Consider the following 20171-nt stretch of genomic DNA (forward strand, 5'->3'; position numbering starts at 1 on the left):
GATTGAGCATCAGTGTAAATGTTTTAAATATTTTTTGTTCACCTGTAAACAGTTTGATCTCCGAAGGTGGGCATATTAAAATCGCACTGTCCGTCTGTGCGTGCTTGTGTGTGTATGTTCGTGTGTGCGTCCAAATTCTTGTCTGCGTTGTAAGTCTGCTACCATAAAAGAATTATGAAATAACTTAGCATACATATTAACCATAATGAGACGATGTGTCATGCACAAGACCCAGACCCGTAGCTCCAAGGTCAAGGTTACACTTAGAAGTCAAAGGTTAACAGGTCCAGTTCACAACTCTGCCATTCATCAAGGGATTTTGAAATTACTTTGTATATATCTTCCCCATAATGAGACGATATGTCATGCGCAAGACCAAGACTCCTAGCTTACACTTTGAGTTTAAAGGTTAACATGCTTTATTTCTTGTCCGATCCATAACTCTGCCATCGATGAAAGGATTTTAAAATTTCTTGGTATAAATGTTCCCTGTAATGAGATGACATGTCATGTGCAAGACCCTGACCCTAACTCCAAGGTCAAGGTCAGTCGAAAGGTTAACATTGTCTTTTTCTTGTCAGGTCCATAACTCTGTCATTTATCAAGGGATCTGGAATTAATTTGACACAAATGTTAACTATATTGAGAAGGTGTGTCTACTTATGACAAAGGTTTCTCAGGTCAAGGTCAAGGTCACAGAATGATTCATACCTAAACTATTCTGGCTTATTTTGCGCAGACAACTGTAGCATTCTTTGGCACTCTTCCAGGGCATTTGTCACTAATAGTGACAGCGCTTGTTTCTGCCTAAACATAGTATCGACGATAACAACTATTTTGATTTTTCAGTATGTTGCAAATTCTACTTTAGAAGTGGTAGCATCAGTTCTGTTTTAAAAGCAACTGTGCCTGTGAAACCTTCGGCCTGCTAAATTTCTAAAATGGACTGGTCTTTCATCAATTTTGGCAGTACCATTTATTATTCGAAGGTGTGTTCACTGAAAATTTACTGACTGAATAGCAAACAGTGCAGACCATGATCCGTAGAGGCTGATCTTGGTCTGCTCTGGTTGCAAAGATTCACATGCCATCTAAAGGTTAAACATAGTAAACTATTGCTAACTGATCTGTATTCAGGAACTACATTAACAATCTCTGGAACGTCATTTACTGGAACTAAAGGAAGTGTGCATGTCGGGCCTGTGGCAGCAACTGTAGTCTCCTGGACAGATACCAAAATTATAGTTAATGCAACCAGCGTCCCAGCTGGTACAAACACTTTGTTTGTGATGGCACAGCATGGTTATGCAACTAACAGGTTTGTCAGAAGTTAAAAGAAGTATTAAATTCTTTTGTATGATATTTTTATTGATGCAGTAAAAAAATTAAATAACAATCACCTGAGTCTCGTTATTTAGATATTTGTACATGGTTTTGCTCAAAGATGCTTTGAATACCTGGTTTTTAGCTCACCTGAGCATACAGCCTGTGCCTGTGTCAGTTGTTGTGCATCGTCTACAGTTTGACAGTAAACACCATAAAGATATTTTTTTTTAGCCCAATCTTATTGAAACTTGGTCAGAATATTACTCAGTGTTACTCACTATAAAATTCTGGATGAGATTGTTACTGGGCTAGTTGTTGCAAAAAACAAGGTCACTGGGTCAGTTAATAGGAAAACCTTGTTAACACTCAAGAGGCCAAATTTTCTACCTCGCCTCTATGAAACTTTGTCAGTATATTTGTCTCTATGAAATATCTAGATCAGTTTTGAATTTAGATTACCTGAGGTTAAGAACAAATCATAGGAAAACCTTGTAAACACTTATTAAGCGACATTGTTTCTCTTCTTAAAACTTACTCAGAATGGTTGTTTCTTTAAAATCTTGGTGAAATTTGACACTGGGTTACCAGAGCTCAAAAACTAGGTCGCTAGGTTAAATCATAGAAAGATCTTGTTAACACCCTAAGAGGTCACATTTTCTGTTTGATCTTTTTGAAACTGTCAGAATGTTTGTCTAAATTTCTGAAATCTAGGTCTAGTTAAAAACTGGATTACCTGAGATCCAAAACTAGGTCACTTGGTCAAAACATAGAAAAACCTTGTTAAAACTCTAGAGGTCACATTTTCTATTTGATCTTCTTGAAATTTTGTGGAGTTCAGAACTGGATAATTTGAGGTCAAAAACATGGTCACTAGGTTAAATCGTAGAAAAACCTTGTTAACACTTTTATGCCACATTTTCTGTTTGATCTTGAAACATTCTCAGATCATTAGTTTCTATAAATGTAGATGAGATGTAACACTGGATGGCCAAAGGTCAAAAACTAGGACATTGTTAAATCGTATAAATACCTTATTAACACTTTTGAGGCCACATTTTCTGTTTGATCTTCTTAAACATTCTCAGATTGTTTATTTCTATAAATGTAGATGAGATGTAACACTGGATGGCCAAAGGTCAAAAACTAGGACATTGTTAAATCATAGAAATACCTTCTTAACATTCTTGAGGTCACATTTTCTGTTTTATCTTCTTAACACATTCTCAGATTGTTAGTTTCTATAAATGTAGATGCAGTTAAACACTGAGTGGCCAGAGGTCAAAAACTAAGACATTTGGACTAATAATAGAAACCCTATACTAGATCATATTTTCTGTTTAAATCTTCTTGAAACTTGTCAAGTTCAGGATTGGATAATTTGAGGTCATAAACAAGATCACTATATCTCTTTAAATCCAGAATAAGTTCAAAATTAGGTTACACAACTTCAGAAACTAGGTCAAATAATGACAAAACCTTCTTAACACCTTTGATTATCTACTTAATAATCATAAACCTTTTTCAGAATGTTTATTTCTTTAAATTCTAAATCAGGCTCAAAACTGAGTTACCCTACTTATTAAACTGGGTCAATCTTAGAAAAAGCTTGGTAACACTATAAAACTTTGTCAGAATATTTATCTCTATGAAATCTATGTTAAGTCAGAAATGGATTAGCTAGGTCTAAAACAATTTCATTAGGTCAAACCAAACCATAAAAAGACATGGTCAACATTCCAAAGGTCACATTTTCTACCTGATCTGCACTTGGTCAAATTGTAGTTTGTAACTTGGTCACTTGGTCAGATCACAGAGTAACATTGTTAACACTTTAGAGGCAACTTATACAACTTGATCATCTGATATCTTTGGTCAGAATTTTTGTCGATATGAAATCTTGGTCAAATTCAAAAACTATGTCAAAGCATTGAAAAACTTGGTTAATGATCTACCTGATTTACATATAACATTGTCAAAATGCTTGTCATGATGAAATCTAGGCCAAATTAAATACTAGGTTATCTGTGGTAAGAAGTAGTTTAGGTGAACGATACAGTGCCTTCAGGGTCCTCTTGTTCAGTTTCAATGTTATCTGTTTCTGTTTAAACCTTATACTGCTAAGTTTTTAAAATAGGATGGTCCATCATTCAATTTGGGCAATACCATTTATTATTCAAAGGGGTGTTCACTGAAAATTTACTGACTAAATAGTAAACAGTGCACACCATTATCATCCTGCACATCCACTTGCACAGACATGCATCAGGCTGATCTTGGTCTGCACTGGTTGCAAAGTCAGTATCACTTGCCACCAGCAGGCTAAAGGTTAAAGGGAGAAAAATAAAAATGAAACCATGTATTGACAGCTTCAGTTACTATTTTGTATATGATAGTAAGAGGTTAATATACATCTGCAGTGTGCCTTCTGGCCATAATGGCACATCTAGTGCAATAATGGCCTGATGGCCATTGCTGAACGAAGTATGCCATTGGACAGATGCACACAGCAGACATTTAGTAGCCATTTTTTGTATCACTTTTGATATCGCAGGATAATAAAGCCATTACATAAAAATGATAATACACTAGCGTAAGCTTGACATCAATGTCGTTCACAATATAGCAGACATTTGTCAAATTTACTTGTTTATAATAGTTAAAGAAAGTAGAGTTTTTTATGTTAGGGCAGAAAAAGATAACATGTGATAAAAAGAATACTACATTTGTGATTTTCTACATTGAATCTATTAAACTCTTTGAAAAAAAATTGATAAAAGACTCGGCCGAGCCCAACATTTTATTAGCTCACCTGAGCACGAAGTGCTCAAGGTGAGCTTTTGTGATCGCCCTGTGTCCGTCGTCATCAGTCGTCCGTCGTCGTCAACAATTTGACTGTTAACACTCTAGAGGCCACACTTTTAGCCTAATCTTAATGAAACTCGGTCAGATTGTTACCCTTAATAAAATCTTGGACGAGTTTGATATTGGGTCATCTGGGGTCAAAAACTAGGTCACCAGGTCAAATCAAAGGAAAAGCTTGTTAACACTCTAGAGGTCACAAATTTGGCCCAATCTTAATGAATCTTGGTCAGAATGTTACCCTCAATAAAATCTTGGATGAGTTCAATATTGGGTCACCTGGGGTCAAAAACTAGGTCTTCAGGTTAAATCAAAGGAAAAGCTTGTTAACACTCTAGAGGCCACATTTATGACTGTATCTTCATGAAACTTAGTCAGAATGTTAACCTTGATGATCTTTAGGTCAAGTTCAAATCTGGGTCATGTGGGGTCAAAAACTAGGTCACCAGGTCAAATCAAAGGAAAAGTTAGTTAAGAGTTTAGAGGCCACATTTATGACCATATCTTAATGAAACTATCTTGATGATCTTTAGGTCAATAGGTCAGGTGAGCCATACAGGGCCTTCATGGCCCTCTTGTTTTATTCAACTTGTTTAATAAATTCAATATGAAAAGACACTCATTTAATATCCAGTATTTATACATTTCTATATGATTTTATGTCAGAGCATCCTAAAGTTCGACTAGGGATATTCCAGAAACATGTTCACCATACAATTACCAATATCCCTTGAGCAAGTTAAATATTATTTGTTTAACTTTAAGTAAATTTGTTACTTTTTATAGTAAGGTATATAAAACAGCATGGTATTCCACTTCAGCTCTTGGAAAAGACCTGACGTTTATAGAAATCTGATCCTAACAAATGTTTTCCCACGAAGTGGTTCCATATTGGGTGGGACCAAACTGACTATTACTGGATCAGGATTTGGGACAAATGGAACGATAATAGCTGTCAGTGTTGGAGACGTGGAATGCAAAGTTGATACAGTAATTGATTCACAGATTGTGTGTGAGATAAAATTTGCAGCAAAAACACACAATGTGACAAACAAAGGAACAGATCCAGGTAAATATAATGAAAATGAATTTTGTTTGAGTGGAACAGTCCAGGCATTATGTTTCAAGTTGGCAAATGACTAAATGTGCTATATTCATTGCTCAAAAATATCACATTTTTAGTCCTCTACTGGTTGGAAACCAGTTTCTGGGACTACAGGAATGCGTTTTTCCATCATTCCATATGTCTGTCCATATTTATGACCCAGAGTGATCAAACCTCACAGGATTTTTATTATAATTGCCAGGGTGTATAGATCTAACTTAGATTCTGATTAAAATTATTTTGAAATTGTCAAAAGTTACATCAGTTAATAATATGTTTTTACAGATAATTAGATTAGTGGTAACTATAGACGGCAATTTAGGTTTTCATCAGGAAAGTCAGTCTTACATATTGGTTTAATTGTTGTCTTCCAAATATAGAGTTGAAGAAAATTTGCATTTGCATTTCAAAATGTTCCCAAAAAGTAGCCTGTCAGTTCAATCTGATTGATAGCTAGATTAGTAAGATTGACTCTGGTTATAGTCGGTTTAAATTGTCTTCTGCATCCTTAACCGCCTTAGGCAATGTCACTGGCATGGTTGACACATGTTTGGAATACATAAGGTAATAAACAGTCCACATTATCAATTTTCTACACTAGCTGATTGTGGGTTACTGTCTCATTTAGCATGATTGTTTATGTAGTTATTAAATAAATAATCACCAATTCCTGTGGCCAAAATGAAAAAATATTCGGCATTTAAGTAAATTAATCGCAGATGGCAATAATGGCAACTGACAGCATGAGCCCTGTATAGGAATATTATCCAGCATGTGAAATTGTGCACCTGAGTAATTTCTTATTTTTTTCACACTAAGACAAGAGTTATGGTCCTTCACTAAGTGCAAAATACACAAAGTTCTTAAAAGTTAGTGCTGCAAACATCTTAAAAGATATTAAACCTTGAGTCCTAAAACCATGTACAGTGACAGGAATGGGGGCACCTGTGTCCTATGAACATACATCTTAAGTTCAGCTCCTCTTACACCATTGGGCAGATTTCTATCAAACCTAACAGGAGTTATCACTTCCAAGCTTACTTTATGCAAAATATCAGCATGTTCTGAGTCAGTGATTTTCAACAGGGTTATGTCCCATGATTTGTCATATTTTTCTGTGTTTAAACTACTTGCCATACTGTGAAATAGTTATTTCCGTGCCTAAGAAAACTAACATAGTTTTCCGCGCAGTCTGGTCAGGATCCATGCTGTTCGCTTTCAAAGCCTAATGGAATTAGAGAAACTAATAGGGAACAGTATGGATCCTGACCAGACTGCGCAGATGTGCAGGCTGGTCTGGATCCATGCTGGTTGCAAAGCCACTATGCTGGTTTTCTCATGGCGCAGCTCAATTAATTTTTGTGGATTTCATGGTTCAGCCCAACCACAGAATTAAGTCCCAACTAACAAATTGTGCCCAGGATTATGTAAATTGTATTTAATGTTGCCAAAAAGACAGCATAGCAGTCTGATAGGGTCCGTAGTTGTGTGCATACTGCAGTACTGACCTGCAGCTTTTGTGTAGTTTATGGAGGCTCTATCAATGATAAATGGTAGGAAAGCATAGGAAAAAAACCTAACTATTTCCTTTACACATTTACCCATGGTTTGTTTTCGACATGTTCGTCAAAATAAAAGTAGATACTTAAATAGAAGTTTGACAATTAGCATCATGTGACAGACTGCACTATGCTGTGGCTTTTATTTGCATTTATCCGGGCCAGCTCTGAAATGTTTATTCTTTATATTTTTACTGACATATATATAGTAAACTACTAGTACTTTGAGACTATCAAGTATTATAACATTTTATAAAGTTATTGGTAGATTTGTGTCTGATGCATTATTACCCCATTCACATTAAAAGTTTCTCGGCAAGAAATGTGACTTACAACATATTTGTAACATTAATGGAATGCAAAATCAAAACTAAAATGAGGTCTTTTTATTTCAGCCTTTGGAAAATATTATGCCTTTGACAAACCAACCATCAAAATAAATGCCGGAGACTATGTACATTGGTCATGGGAAACCCCAGCCTTTGTAAAATCTGTTGCTCATGCTATTATTGAGGTTGAACAGGCAAGCTCTAAAACAGCTAAACCTGGAGGGTTTAGTAGTGGTACTCCTACCGCGAATGGTATGTATTTAAAAATTTTAATTTCAGGGAAACATTCGATTAACAGCCAAATAAAAAAGTATCCAAGTACAGTCGTTCATATGCAATGTGTGATAAGATCAAAAAGTTTTTGATCATGTTTCTTTGTTTTGTTACCTGATGTTGAAATCTTTTTGGTGCAGAACCGTTTTCCATCAAAACAGCTTCAGTAGATTACTGGCTGAATAAGAATTGGATAATTGTTGCTTAAAATTGCGTAAATTTGTTTTGAGTGGTTGACGCCATTCTTATAGAAACAATTATATTGATTGAAACAATAAATTGTTCTATTCATAATTTTAGCATGTCCGAAACATTGCTGGTAATGGGTAATGGTGATGTTTTACTCCGACTCAAAAAATGTCAGACTAAATTAAAACCAAAGTATAAAATCCATATGATATTAAATGAAACTTTTCTTGAGCCATGCCATGAGAAAATCAACATAGTGGCTTTGCGACCAGCATGGATCCAGACCAGCCTGCGCATCCGAGCAGTCTGGTCAGGATCCATGCTGTTTGCTTTCAAGGCCTGTAGCAATTAGAGAAATCGTTAGTGAACAGCATGGATCCTGACCAGACTGCATGGATGCACAGGCTGGTCTGGATCCATGGTGGTTGCAAAGCCACTATGTTGGTTTTCTCATGGTGCTGCTCTATTGTAGTTTGTGGCATTCCCTAGGGCATGTGTGGTCAAAAAACTGAATTTGATTCCTTACTGTGTCCTGTTCAGGCTACTTTAAATTTCACTAGTGAAACAACAAACCAGTTGAGAAATTTAACAATTTCCATTAGGTAAATAAGGAATGATTATCGATAATTATCATGACTGTATATGTTCATTGCAAAATGCTTTGTTTCACCCAAATGGAAATTGGCAGGTACTTTAAAGTATAGCCCTTTGATAGGTCAGTTAAAATTTATGATCTCATTTTAAAATTTTAGGATTTTTTAAACTGATTATTCTACATAGAAACCTAAATCACATTTACATTCTCAGTTCATAACTTGCAAATACATTTAAAAAAAAATTGTGATATTAACAATAATTAAAAAATCATCACAACACTTTGGTTATTTGAATATTACTGTTTACAGGTTACTTTTCTAAGCAGTTTACTATGAAGGGAGATTATCATGTGTGGAGCGGTTTCGTTGATACTTGGAATATAAAAAGCTACAGCGGGACTATACTGGTAGATAATGCCATGTCACGAATCGAAGAAATCAGAGTAAAGGTTGCCGGCATTGAGGCTTTACATAATGTTGGGGGTAAGTTTGTTAATACTTCTGTGTTGTGGTACCATGAATATTTAAGAAATAATATATCTCATTTAGTGATCTGTTTCAGATGCAAAGGAATTATATCACTAGGGGGCAGCCTGAATGATATGATAGTACGCATCTGAACGATAAACAATGATTTTATTCAACAGCAAAATCACTAAATGAGATATATTATTTCGATTCTAACACGTTACCAAGGATTTTAAAGTACATCCTTGATGACATTCATTAAATATATGCTTGTTTTCTGTGAATTATTTTCTAGCGCTCCGCTATGCTGTTTGACGCTATGACGTAATAATTGTGACATCAGAAAAATGAATTTTTGTATAGTTACACACAGTTTTCAGCCTTCTTTGTTTAATAGGAAAATGAATTGGGTCGTGTTAGAATAATTATTTTATTCGTCTTTGTAACAGTTATTATGCCCCCTCTTCTAAGAAACTGGTGTATATTGCGTTGTACCTGCCGGCCCATTGGTCTGTCTGTAGGTACAATAACTTGAGAACCACTTTACCCAGAACCTTCAAACCTGGTTGCTTGATTGAGCTTACAAAGTAGATACCGCCTATAGTTTTGGGGTTCAATAGGTCCAGGTCACTGGGGCCTGGAGCCTGAAAACTGTTTCTACCCATCAACTTGAAAACTGTTCTACCCAGAATCTTCAACATTAAAAGCATGATTGCAGTGATAAAGTAGATGACCTGTATAGTTTTTTGGGGTCAGTTGGTGACAGGTCAAGGTCAGAGAGGCCTGAACCTTGAAAGCTTTCCACCCAATGACTTGAAAACCACTTGATCCAGACCCTTCAAACTTAGTAGCATGATTGCCCTTACAAGGTAGATAACCCCCATCATTTTTAGGGTCAATAGGTCAAAGGTCAAGGTTGCAGAGGCCTGAACTGACCCAAAACCTTTAACTTTGGTAGTATAATTGAGCATATAAAGTTGAATACCCCTATCATTTGTTGGGTCAGTAATTCAAAGGTCAAGGTCACAGGGGCCCTGAACCTTAATAACTTGAGAGCCATTTAAGCCAGAGCCTTCAAACTTGATAGTATGAATGGACTTATGCAGTAGATGTTCCCTGTTGCTTTTGCGGTCAAAGGGTAAAAGGTCAAGACTTTTTTCTGCATGGTAACTTGAGAATCACTTCACAAAGAACCTTCAAACTAGAAAGTATGATTGGACTTAATGAAGTAGTAGACCCATATTGTTAGCTCACCTGAGCACAAAGTGCTCAAAGGTGAGCTTTTGTGATTGCCCTTTGTCCGTCGTCCGTCCGTCGTCAGTCGTCCGTCTGTCGTCAACAGTTTGACTGTTAACACTCTAGAGGTCACATTTTTGACCCAGTCTTAATGAAACTTGGTCAGAATGTTACCCTTAATAAAATCTTGGATGAGATTGATATTGGGTCATCTGGGGTCAAAAACTAGGTCACCAGGTCAAATCAAAGGGAAAGCTTGTTAACACTCTAGAGGTCACAATTTTGGCCCAATCTTAATGAAACTTAGTCAGATTGTTATCCTCAATAAAGTCTTGGACGAGTTTGATAGTGGGTCATCTGGGTCAAAAATTAGGTCACCAGGTCAAACCAAAGGAAAAGCTTGTTAACACTCTAGAGGTCACATTTTTGGCCCAATCTTAATGAAACTTAATCAGATTGTTATCCTCAATAAAGTCTTGGACGAGTTTGAAATTGGGTCATCTGGGGTCAAAAACTAGGTCACCAGATCAAACCGAAGGAAAAGCTTGTTAACACTCTAGAGGCCACATTTATGACTATATCTTCATGAAACTTGGTCAGAATGTTAAACTTGATGATCTCAAGGTCCAGTTTGAATCTGGTCATGTAGGGTCAAAAGCTAGGTCACTAGGTCAAATCAAAGGAAAAGCTAATTTACACTGTAGAGGCCACATTTATGACCATATCTTAATGAAACTTGGTCAAAATGTTAATCTTGATGATCTATAGGTCAAGTTCAAATCTAGGTCATGTGGGGTCAAAAACTAGGTCACTAGGTCAAATCAAAGGAAAAGCTTGTTAACACTCTAGAGGCCACATTTATGACTATATCTTCATGAAACTTGGTCAGAATGTTAAATTTGATAATCTTTAAGTCAGATTTGAATCTGGGTCATGTCAGGTCAAAAACTAGGTCACCGGGTCAAATCAAAGGAAAAGCTAGTTAACACTTTAGAGGCCACATTTATTACCATATCTTGATGAAACTTGGTCAGAATATTAATCTTAATGATCTATAGGTCAGTTTCAAATCTGGGTCAGGTGGGGTCAAAAACTAGGTCACTAGGTCAAATCAAAGGAAAAGCTTGTTAACACTCTAGAGGCCACATTTATGACTGTATCTTCATGAAATTAGTCAGAATGTTAAACTTGATGATCTTTAGGTCAAGTTCGAATCTGGGTCATGTCTGGTCAAAAACTAAGTCACGGGGTCAAATCAAAGGAAAAGCTAGTTAACACTTGAGAGGCCACATTTATGACCATATCTTAATGAAACATGGTCAGAATGTTAATCTTGATGATCTTTAGGTCAATAGGTCAGGTGAGCGATACAGGGCCTTCATGGCCCTCTTGTTTTTTGTGTCAGTAAGTAAGAGGTCTAGGTATTAGGGATTGGAACCTTGAAAACAGATTCCAGTCAGTAACTTGAAAATCACTTGACCCAGTATCTTCAAGCTTATAGCATGATTGGGCTTATGAATTATGAAAATGGAACAACCCATAATTGGGGGGGGGCATAAATGTCTACAAACAGTTCTTGTTTTTAGCTCACCTGAGCACGAAGTGCTCAAAGGTGAGCTTTTGTGATCGCCATGTGTCTGTCGTCGTCGTCGGCGTCAATAATTTGACTGTTAACACTCTAGAGGTCACAATTTTGAGCCAGTCTTAATGAAACTTAGTCAGAATGTAACCCTCAATAAAATCTTGGACAAGTTTGATATTGGGTCATCTGGGGTCAAAAACTAGGTCACCAGGTCAAATCAAAGGAAAAGCTTGTTAACACTCTAGAGGTCACAATTTTGGCCCAGTCTTAATGAAACTTGGTCAGCATGTAACCTTCAATAAAATCTTGGAAGAGTTTGACATTGAGTCATCTTGGGTCAAAAACTAGGTCACCAGGTCAAATTGAAGGAAAAGCTTGTTAACACTATAGAAGCCACATTTATGAAGTATCTTCATGAAACTTGGTAAGAATGTTAATCTTGATGATCTCAAGGTCCAGTTTGAATGCGGGTCATGTAGGGTCAAAAACTAGGTCACCAGGTCAAATCAGAGGAAAAGCTTGTTTACACTGTAGAGGCCTCATTTATGACCATATCTTAATGAAACTTGGTCAGAATATTAATCTTGAGGCTCTATAGATTAAGTTCAAGTCTGGGTTAGGTGGTTTCAAAAACTAGGTCACTAGGTCAAATCAAAGGAAAAGCTTGTTAACACTCTTGAGGCCACATTTATGACTATATGTTGATGAAACTTAGTCAGAATGTTAATATTGATGATTTGTAGGTTCAAACCTGGGTCATGTCGGGTCAAAATCTGGGTCACTGGGTCAAATGAGAGGAAAAGCTTGTTAACACTGTAGAGGCCACATTTAAAACTGTATCTTCATGAAACTTGGTCAGAATGGTAATCTTGATGATCTCAAGATCCAGTTTGAATCTGAGTTATGTAGGATGAAAAACTAGGTCACCAGGTCAAATCAAAGGAAAAGCAAGTTTACACTGTAGAGGCCACATTTATGACCATAACTTAATGAAACTTGGTCAGAATGTTAATCTTGATGATCTATAGGTCATGTTCAGATCTGGGTCATGTGGGTTGAAAAATTAGGTTACCAGGTCAAATCAAAGGAAAAGCTTGTTAACAGTGTAGAGGCCACATTTATGACTGTATCTTTATGAAACTTGGTCAGAATGGTAATCTGGACGGTCTCAAGGTCCAATTTGTATCTGGGTCACGTCGGGTCAAAACCTAGGTCACCAGGTCAAATCAAAAGAAAAAGCTAGTTTACACTTTAGAGGCCACATTTATGACCATATCTTAATGAAACTTGGTCAGAATGTTAATCTTGATGATCTTTAGGTCAATAGGTCAGGTGAGTGATACAGGGCCTTCATGGCCCTCTTGTTTATTAGATATACTGGTTCTAAAAATGTTTTTTCTTCAACATAAAGAGGAATGGAAGGATATTTTTCTTGTTGTTTAAAGCAGAAAGATGGTTATAGATTTAAATTGGTTTTTTTTTACAATCGTTCTAACAGAAGTCTAAGAGTTTAACTATAGTGTAATGAGGAGGAAAGCTTTTATTCTGAGGCAGTACTTGAAACATTTAGCAAAATGTTCTTTGAACTTAAGAAGAAAATTGTAATTGCTGTAATTTACATAAGTAATGTAAAATGATAAATGGCTGAAAATGAGTTTATATACATATTTTCAGGAGCAAATGATCCAAGTGATACGTCTCAGTGCCAGGCTGTAACAACAAAAATTTCATCATGCTCCGATAGTTGGCCAACAGGTGGTAAATCTGGTAGATTCAATTTTGCATTCTGGACTTGCAGCACCCCAACTGTCAGCTCAATAGATGTCAATAACGGAACAGTTAAAACGAGCATAACTGTATCTGGGAAAGGTCTGTCAGGTTCTAAATGCCAGAATGAAGTCAGCTTTGGTGGTTACAAGTGTAATGTTACCTCTTTGAATGATTCTTCTGTTACCTGTCATCTTGAAAAGTCTGGAGAACCGGACCTAGGGGTGTTGCACCTGTTGTCTCTAAAAGTGCATAATCGTGGTAATGCCCTTGTCGAAATTATGCCAGCAGTTAATAAAACCTTAAGAGTGATACCAAATATAGAAACAGTAACACCAACAGCTGGTTCGATGGCAGGTGGTGCACATGTTAGAATAACAGGGTTTGGTTTTGGTGATTCTCCTCAGGTTAATATTGGTGGTATCACATGCAATATCATCAATAGCTCATACACTGTGATTGTTTGTGAGAGTCCACCTTCAGATGCGGGAGAACGTGATATTGAAGTTAAGGCTTATGTCAGTGGAAATCCAATAATGGCAAAATGTGAGACATCAACAAAGACATGCAGATACACTTATGCCCAGTTATGGACACCCTCCGTAACAGCAGTACAACCAGACTCTGTGTCAAACCCCACAGTTATAACCATTACTGGTACATCATTAGGAACAAGTACTTCAGAGCTAAAAGTGATGATTGGTGGTGTTAATGCAACAGTCACATCCGCTAGTAATACTTTATTGAAGGCTAATATTGCCAATATACCTGCTGGAGATAACAATGTTGTTGTACGAGTGAGTGATCTTGGAAAGGCTTCTGGTAATTTGAAGGTATACGGAACTCCAGTCATTAACTCGCTAGTACCAACTTCTGGAAGTATTTATGGCAAAACGTTGATTACAATTCAAGGCAATGGTTTTGTAAAAAATGACACAAATGTCACTTTGGATGGTTCAGAGTGCGTGATCAACTCGACTTCTCTGTCAGAGGTGATCTGTGAGACAAAACAACATGCAGCTGGGTCAGTGTCGCTCGGTGTAAAGTCTAATGGAGTCACTTATACCCCATCTTCATATAGTTTCAGTACAGATTCAACACCCACTATTAGCTCCCTTAATCCTCTGTCAGGAATTGCAGGGAACACATTAACAATCTCTGGCTCAAACTTGAATGGTGGGGAAGTAACTGTAAGTTTGGATGATGCCAACTGTGATGTCAGTGTCTCGACAAGCAGTCAGATCCTGTGCACCTTGGGAAGCCATCCCACAGGTTCAGTTCCAGTGTCCGTTCATGTTGCCGGGAAAGGCCGTTCAAATGTTGATAAAAAATTTGAGTACCAGCTTACACTGAGTAGCATTTCTCCAAATGAGGGTAAGTTAATGCTTCATTAGAATATGTTCAACTTATTAATTTCACATTATTATAAAAACAGCAACATTTTCTTCATTTCCTAAGGTGAAATGGACTTAAGAAGGCATAGGCTGCAGGTTTTTTTTTACCAGGAGGGGAAGGGGCCCAGGCCTGTGATTTGGGGAAAAAAATAGCTCAGTATTTGGTTAAAGGGGAATAAAAAACCTGATGTAAAGAAGTCAAATGTTTTTGGGGGAAAACTGATGAATTAAAAGAAATTTTTCGAGCCAAGTTGCTATTAAGGCCCTTATTATGAAGGAAAAAAAACCTGCTGTTATCCTCAATCCTACAGAATGATTTTACTGAGATGAATACTTGAAATTAGGACGTTATGGATTTTTCCACAGGGAAGTTTGCTTTGAGGGGCTTTTTTAATTTCTGAAATATTACCATGTGTTTAAATAGTTGATAAATTATAGTACAATATGAATGTTATTCGATAGAGTTAGATAGCCTTTTATAACAATTATGTAAATATTACGAGATGTTCAAATGTTTTACTAAAATACTCAATTAGCAATTAATTGGTACAGAGATTAATTTTAACAAATCTTTTACCTACCTGCTAAATTTCTAAAATTGACTGCAGACATATCATGGGCCGTGGATCACTTATTATCTGCAGGGGTGTTACTGCAAATTTACTGACTGAATAGTGAACAGTGCAGACCATGATCAGCCTGCATGGATGGCAGGCTGATCTTGCTCTGCACTGGTTGCAATGGCAGAATCACTTCCCACTAGCAGGCTAAAGGTTAATTGAGTATGTAGATAATTATTTTTACAGATCTTTAAAATTTGCTGTTCTGTCTAAAAACATTGCAACATGTTTTACACCATTTTTGAAATCAAGCACAACCTAGGGAACTAAGATGTGTTTACTTATTAATGTACCCCTATATTATTTTGAAATGGTTGTCATTGTCATTGTCATTGTCATTTTTTAAGAGTGATATATAAATATTGAGAAATAGTAAACATACATATATCTGAAACATCAATTTACTTTTTATGAAAAACGCTCTCTCATAAATGAAATAGACCATGTAAAATAGAAGGATATAATATTAAGTAATATGTGAATAATGAATGTATATGTAGTCATATTTTGCAATTGGTTTTGTTTATACAGGTAGTACAGGCGGTGGACAGACAGTAGTGCTTTCTGGGACGGGCTTCAATAGCCTGGCTGTTGTGACTATTTGTGGTCAGAATTGCACTTTGAAAGACACAAATTCATCACAGTATATGTGTAGAACACCACCAAATACTGGTCAGTGATAAAACTGTACTTTATAAGCTAAGTCAATGCAGTTATTCTTTTACTAATCATAGCTTTTTTTGTTCACATAAGCACATGGTCATTGTCAGCTTTTAGGATTGTTGTATGTCTGTCATCTGCAGTTGCTTCAAACAACCTCTCCTAAACCACTGGGCTAATTTCAATCAAGCTTTACAGTTCCTAAAATGAGTGGTCCTGTACCAGAGTTGTACAAGTCAAGACGCTGGAGTCAAGATTGGCTCTGCCCCAGAGTTCACATGTCTAAAACCTCATGTCCTTAAGGTAGTTTTACAAGTTTAATAGACTGGAAGTTATTCTGTAACAACATTTATCTGGAATACATAAATTCTGAAATTTGCATGTGCAGCTAGCTGAGAGAATTCCATGGAATGTCCATGAATTTCCATGGAATATTCTGGGTCAGACAGACTTTCTGAAGTAAGGTAGGGAATAATGCAGAAAACTGTGGAAAAATGGCCATGGATTTCCCCAGTCAATTTTCCAGAGTTTTTCCATGGACGTCTGTGGACTTCCATGAACAATTTTCCACAGTGGTCTAGGAAGTTCTGCAGACAGTGTTATTCAATAAGCAATTAATACATTTGATTTTTTGGCAATTTTTTTCTGTATTTATATAGTGTAACTAGTGTATATCAGTAACTCCTAGAAGCAATATGATTTTATTGCATGTGATCACTTTTGCATTTTCAAACACTAATGATATATATATTTATATATTAACAAGGAAAATGCATCCTTTGTAATAAATATTTGCGATTAGAACATTTGTTTTAAATATACACATGTGAACAATGATTAACTGCATAAAAAAAAGATGATGAAATAAGCCAACTAAAAGTACTGTCATTGTAAGAATATAAGACGCACCTTTTTTATCGAGATTCTGGTCAGGAAGGACCGGTGCGACCTATACATAATTGTTTGTTCCTTGTTTGATCCTCTACTAAGGGTGTTCAATTTTTTCTGATTTGTCTAAAAAAACATTGGCAGACAGGGAGCCTGATCACTTTTCTCTGTATGTATGTATGTATGTATGTAGTGGGAAGTTTGAAAAACCTACATTTCAGAAACTGCTGGTCAGATTTTCAAACAATTACATGCATATATTTCTTTGATGTCCCACTACCAAGATTGTTCAAGTTGTTCTGATTTGTCAGAAAACATGGCCGCTAGAGGGCTTGGTCACTTTTCCCTATATGTATACAATAGCAACTTTAAATTTTTTTTGTCTAAAATCATAATTCCCTGAGCTTAGATATTTGGCATGCTGTCTTATATAGTGGTCATGTACTAAGCTTTTTCAAATCATGCCCTTGGGATCGAAATTGGCCTCACCTGGGAGTCACCAGTTGATATAAGAAAAATTCACAAAATCTTCTTGTCTAAAACATCAAGCCTTTGAGCTTATATATTTGGCATGCAGCTTTGGGAAATGGTTTTTTACCAAGTCTGTTTGAGTCTTGCCCTTTGGATCAAAATTGCCTTTGCCCTATGGTTACCTGTTAAAATAAAAACTTCAAAAATCTTATTATCTAATACCTTGAGCCCTAAAATCACGAATGTTTACTTTTCATATATTATATGTTAAAATCATCAGTTGGACTGTAAGATTAGCCTGTACCCATTTGATTTAGTTAAGCGATACAAGGCCATCATAGTCCTCTTGTTTACTTTAGATCACTTCTTCCCATGGACCACAAGATGATTCTTCATTAAACTTTGTCAAAAATATCCTTTCATAGACCTGTCTCAATTTTTTTGGTTTCACTTGATACCTTTAGGTGCCCGCCAGAAGTAAGAATAGAAAAAACTTCAAACAACTTCTATTCATGAAGCACTGATAGATCTTCATCAAATTTGGTCTATAACATCCATGTAAGGTCTTTTCTCAAATCCACTTAGCCTCTTGTAGGGGATCCGGAGGTAAGGTAGAAAACACATGAGAACCACATATTGTCATGAACCACTTGATGGATCTTCACCGGACTTTGTCCGTAGTATCCTTACTTAGTTCTCTCTCAAGTTCTGAAGAGGCACAGTGCTTGGCCCTTTGTCTGTGGCATCATGATAAGGTCCTCTGCCCATTTTGTTCAAATGGGGGGTGGGGGGGTGTTAAATTTTTTTCCAGATGGGATTATTTGGTCCCTTTATGTGGCAGCTGTTGACAAAAAATATAAAAAAACAAACTTCTGAATGACTTATACTGATGAGCCTCTGGCTGGATGTTCACCAAACTTGTCATCTGTAGCATCATTATAAGGTCATAGGTTTGTTCAAAAGGGGGCACTCTGCCCCTTTTAGGGGCTGCTAGAGCTAAAAAAATTAAAACATTAAACAACTTATCATGAACAACTTCCTATCATGAAGTTTGTTTCCTATGGCTATGTATTTTAGGCCCTCATGGCAAAATATAGGAAAAACCTTTAAATAACTTTCACCAAACGTGGTCAGAAGGGAGGTCAGATTGTCAGGGTCCTCCTCATGTGAGTGACTTAGGCTCAAGTTGGCTTTGTTCATATTTTCCACAAACTTGCAAGTGTCAGTTCTAAATCTAATGCTTTTTTCGTCCACAATGTCATCATTTGAGAATCGCTTCGAAAACGATTCAGCAACATTTCACTGGCCTAAATGACATTGTTTCATGATGTTGACATCAGAACACAACAACATTCTTGTTGAGACACACTGCGCAATTATTGATGTATCAAGGGCAACCGTAATGGTCATTTCAAATGTCTTTTTTGTTACTGTTTATAAAATGTTATACAATAATACTTTTGCTTTTTTATTACTTTTACCTGTTGCATATTGGTCACAACCTTTTTTTCAGATTAGTGCTGTTGATTAATTGATACAGAACAACAGGCTACATAACTTATTGCATAATAGTATTGCGTTTGCTTAATATTACAGTATAAACTTTAGCGGTGCCTATTTACATTGTTTTTTAGCATTTTAATCGACTGGCAACATTAAATGAGTATTGCTTTTAGATATTGTTAAAGAAGGTACTTGTGTAAAATACTTCCTAAAAACAAATTTGTATAAATTTGTAATAGCGACTTGACGCAAATGATAGATAATATACAGTTTGTGTAGCATAGTTACCAATCAGTTTAAAATTACAATCCTAAAGTAATGATGTGCTTCAGTATAAGTGCTTTGTGGTGTCGCTTTTGGTCCACAGACAAAGAAAACAGAGGAAAATTAGGAGGAAACAAATCTGTCTTTGAATACTGCTATTAATATTTCAGCCCAGACATGTGATGTCAGTGTGTCATTAAGTGGTATTGTCAAATCTCTAGAAAATTCCTATTCTTACAATGCTGCACTTACTCCTACATGTTCAGGAGTGAGCCCATCTCGAGGAGGGACTGGCGGTGGCACTTCTATCACAATATCAGGGTCAGGATTTGGGTAAGTCTGCTCAGTTAAATGATACTTTATCAAAAAGATGAAATCTTGTTACATGTTTTTCAGTAAATAATCGAAAAAGAGTGAAATGTGTCTGGTATTTTCACAGCGAAAAATATCAAATATATTTTTCACTGTTAATAAACTATAAAATGGGTAAATTTAATCAAAAAATGATATTAAAAGAAAATATGTTTGTTTTACATGTAAGATCAAAATATCTTTCACTCATGAACACCATATCTTAAATTTTCACTCTTGACTATGCCACTTGTGAAAATATTGGATCTGGTGTTCACATGTGAAAGATATTTCAATCTTATACTGAAACAAACTGATATCCTGTGTGTAATAATCATATCCATCAATCATTCACATTTGGTAACTTTTAAAGAACGCATTATTACAATTAACAATTACTGTTTCCTATTTTGAAATTTGAATAGAAAAATATATGCTCATTATTTTGACTGTTTATATTACATAATTATGTATTTACCATTTTTTTTCACATTATATTGTTAACGGCCAAAGGCAAGAATATTGCCACTTTGCTAAAATCAAACTTGAAACAAATTTTCGAATCGAATGTCTCGAAATTTAAGTGTGTTACATTCATTTTCAGTTTCACAAGCATTTTTAAAACTCAGTGAATTGGTAGAAGTTTTGTCTTCAGCTTCAAAAATATTGGTTAGTCTCTGGGACTATTTATAAAAGGGAAGTGATAAATTGTTCTACATGCATTGCATAAT

The 20171-nt window shown here is 36.0% G+C and overlaps 1 protein-coding gene across 2 annotated transcripts in view; it reads left to right on the plus strand.

Annotated features, from left to right (window-relative positions):
* Positions 1–20171, plus strand: part of LOC123561853 (fibrocystin-L-like) — a 168570-nt gene that overhangs the window by 76199 nt on the left and 72200 nt on the right. For both annotated transcript variants that reach the window (XM_045354507.2, XM_045354508.2), the window contains exons 28-34: positions 1138–1318; positions 5007–5254; positions 7245–7430; positions 8546–8719; positions 13197–14663; positions 15835–15975; positions 19260–19422. In XM_045354507.2, the coding sequence (XP_045210442.2) occupies positions 1138–1318; positions 5007–5254; positions 7245–7430; positions 8546–8719; positions 13197–14663; positions 15835–15975; positions 19260–19422 (2560 nt within the window). The remainder of the gene's footprint in view (positions 1–1137; positions 1319–5006; positions 5255–7244; positions 7431–8545; positions 8720–13196; positions 14664–15834; positions 15976–19259; positions 19423–20171) is intronic.

Source organism: Mercenaria mercenaria, chromosome 10 (genome assembly GCF_021730395.1).
Source record: "Mercenaria mercenaria strain notata chromosome 10, MADL_Memer_1, whole genome shotgun sequence".
NCBI lineage: Eukaryota > Metazoa > Mollusca > Bivalvia > Venerida > Veneridae > Mercenaria > Mercenaria mercenaria.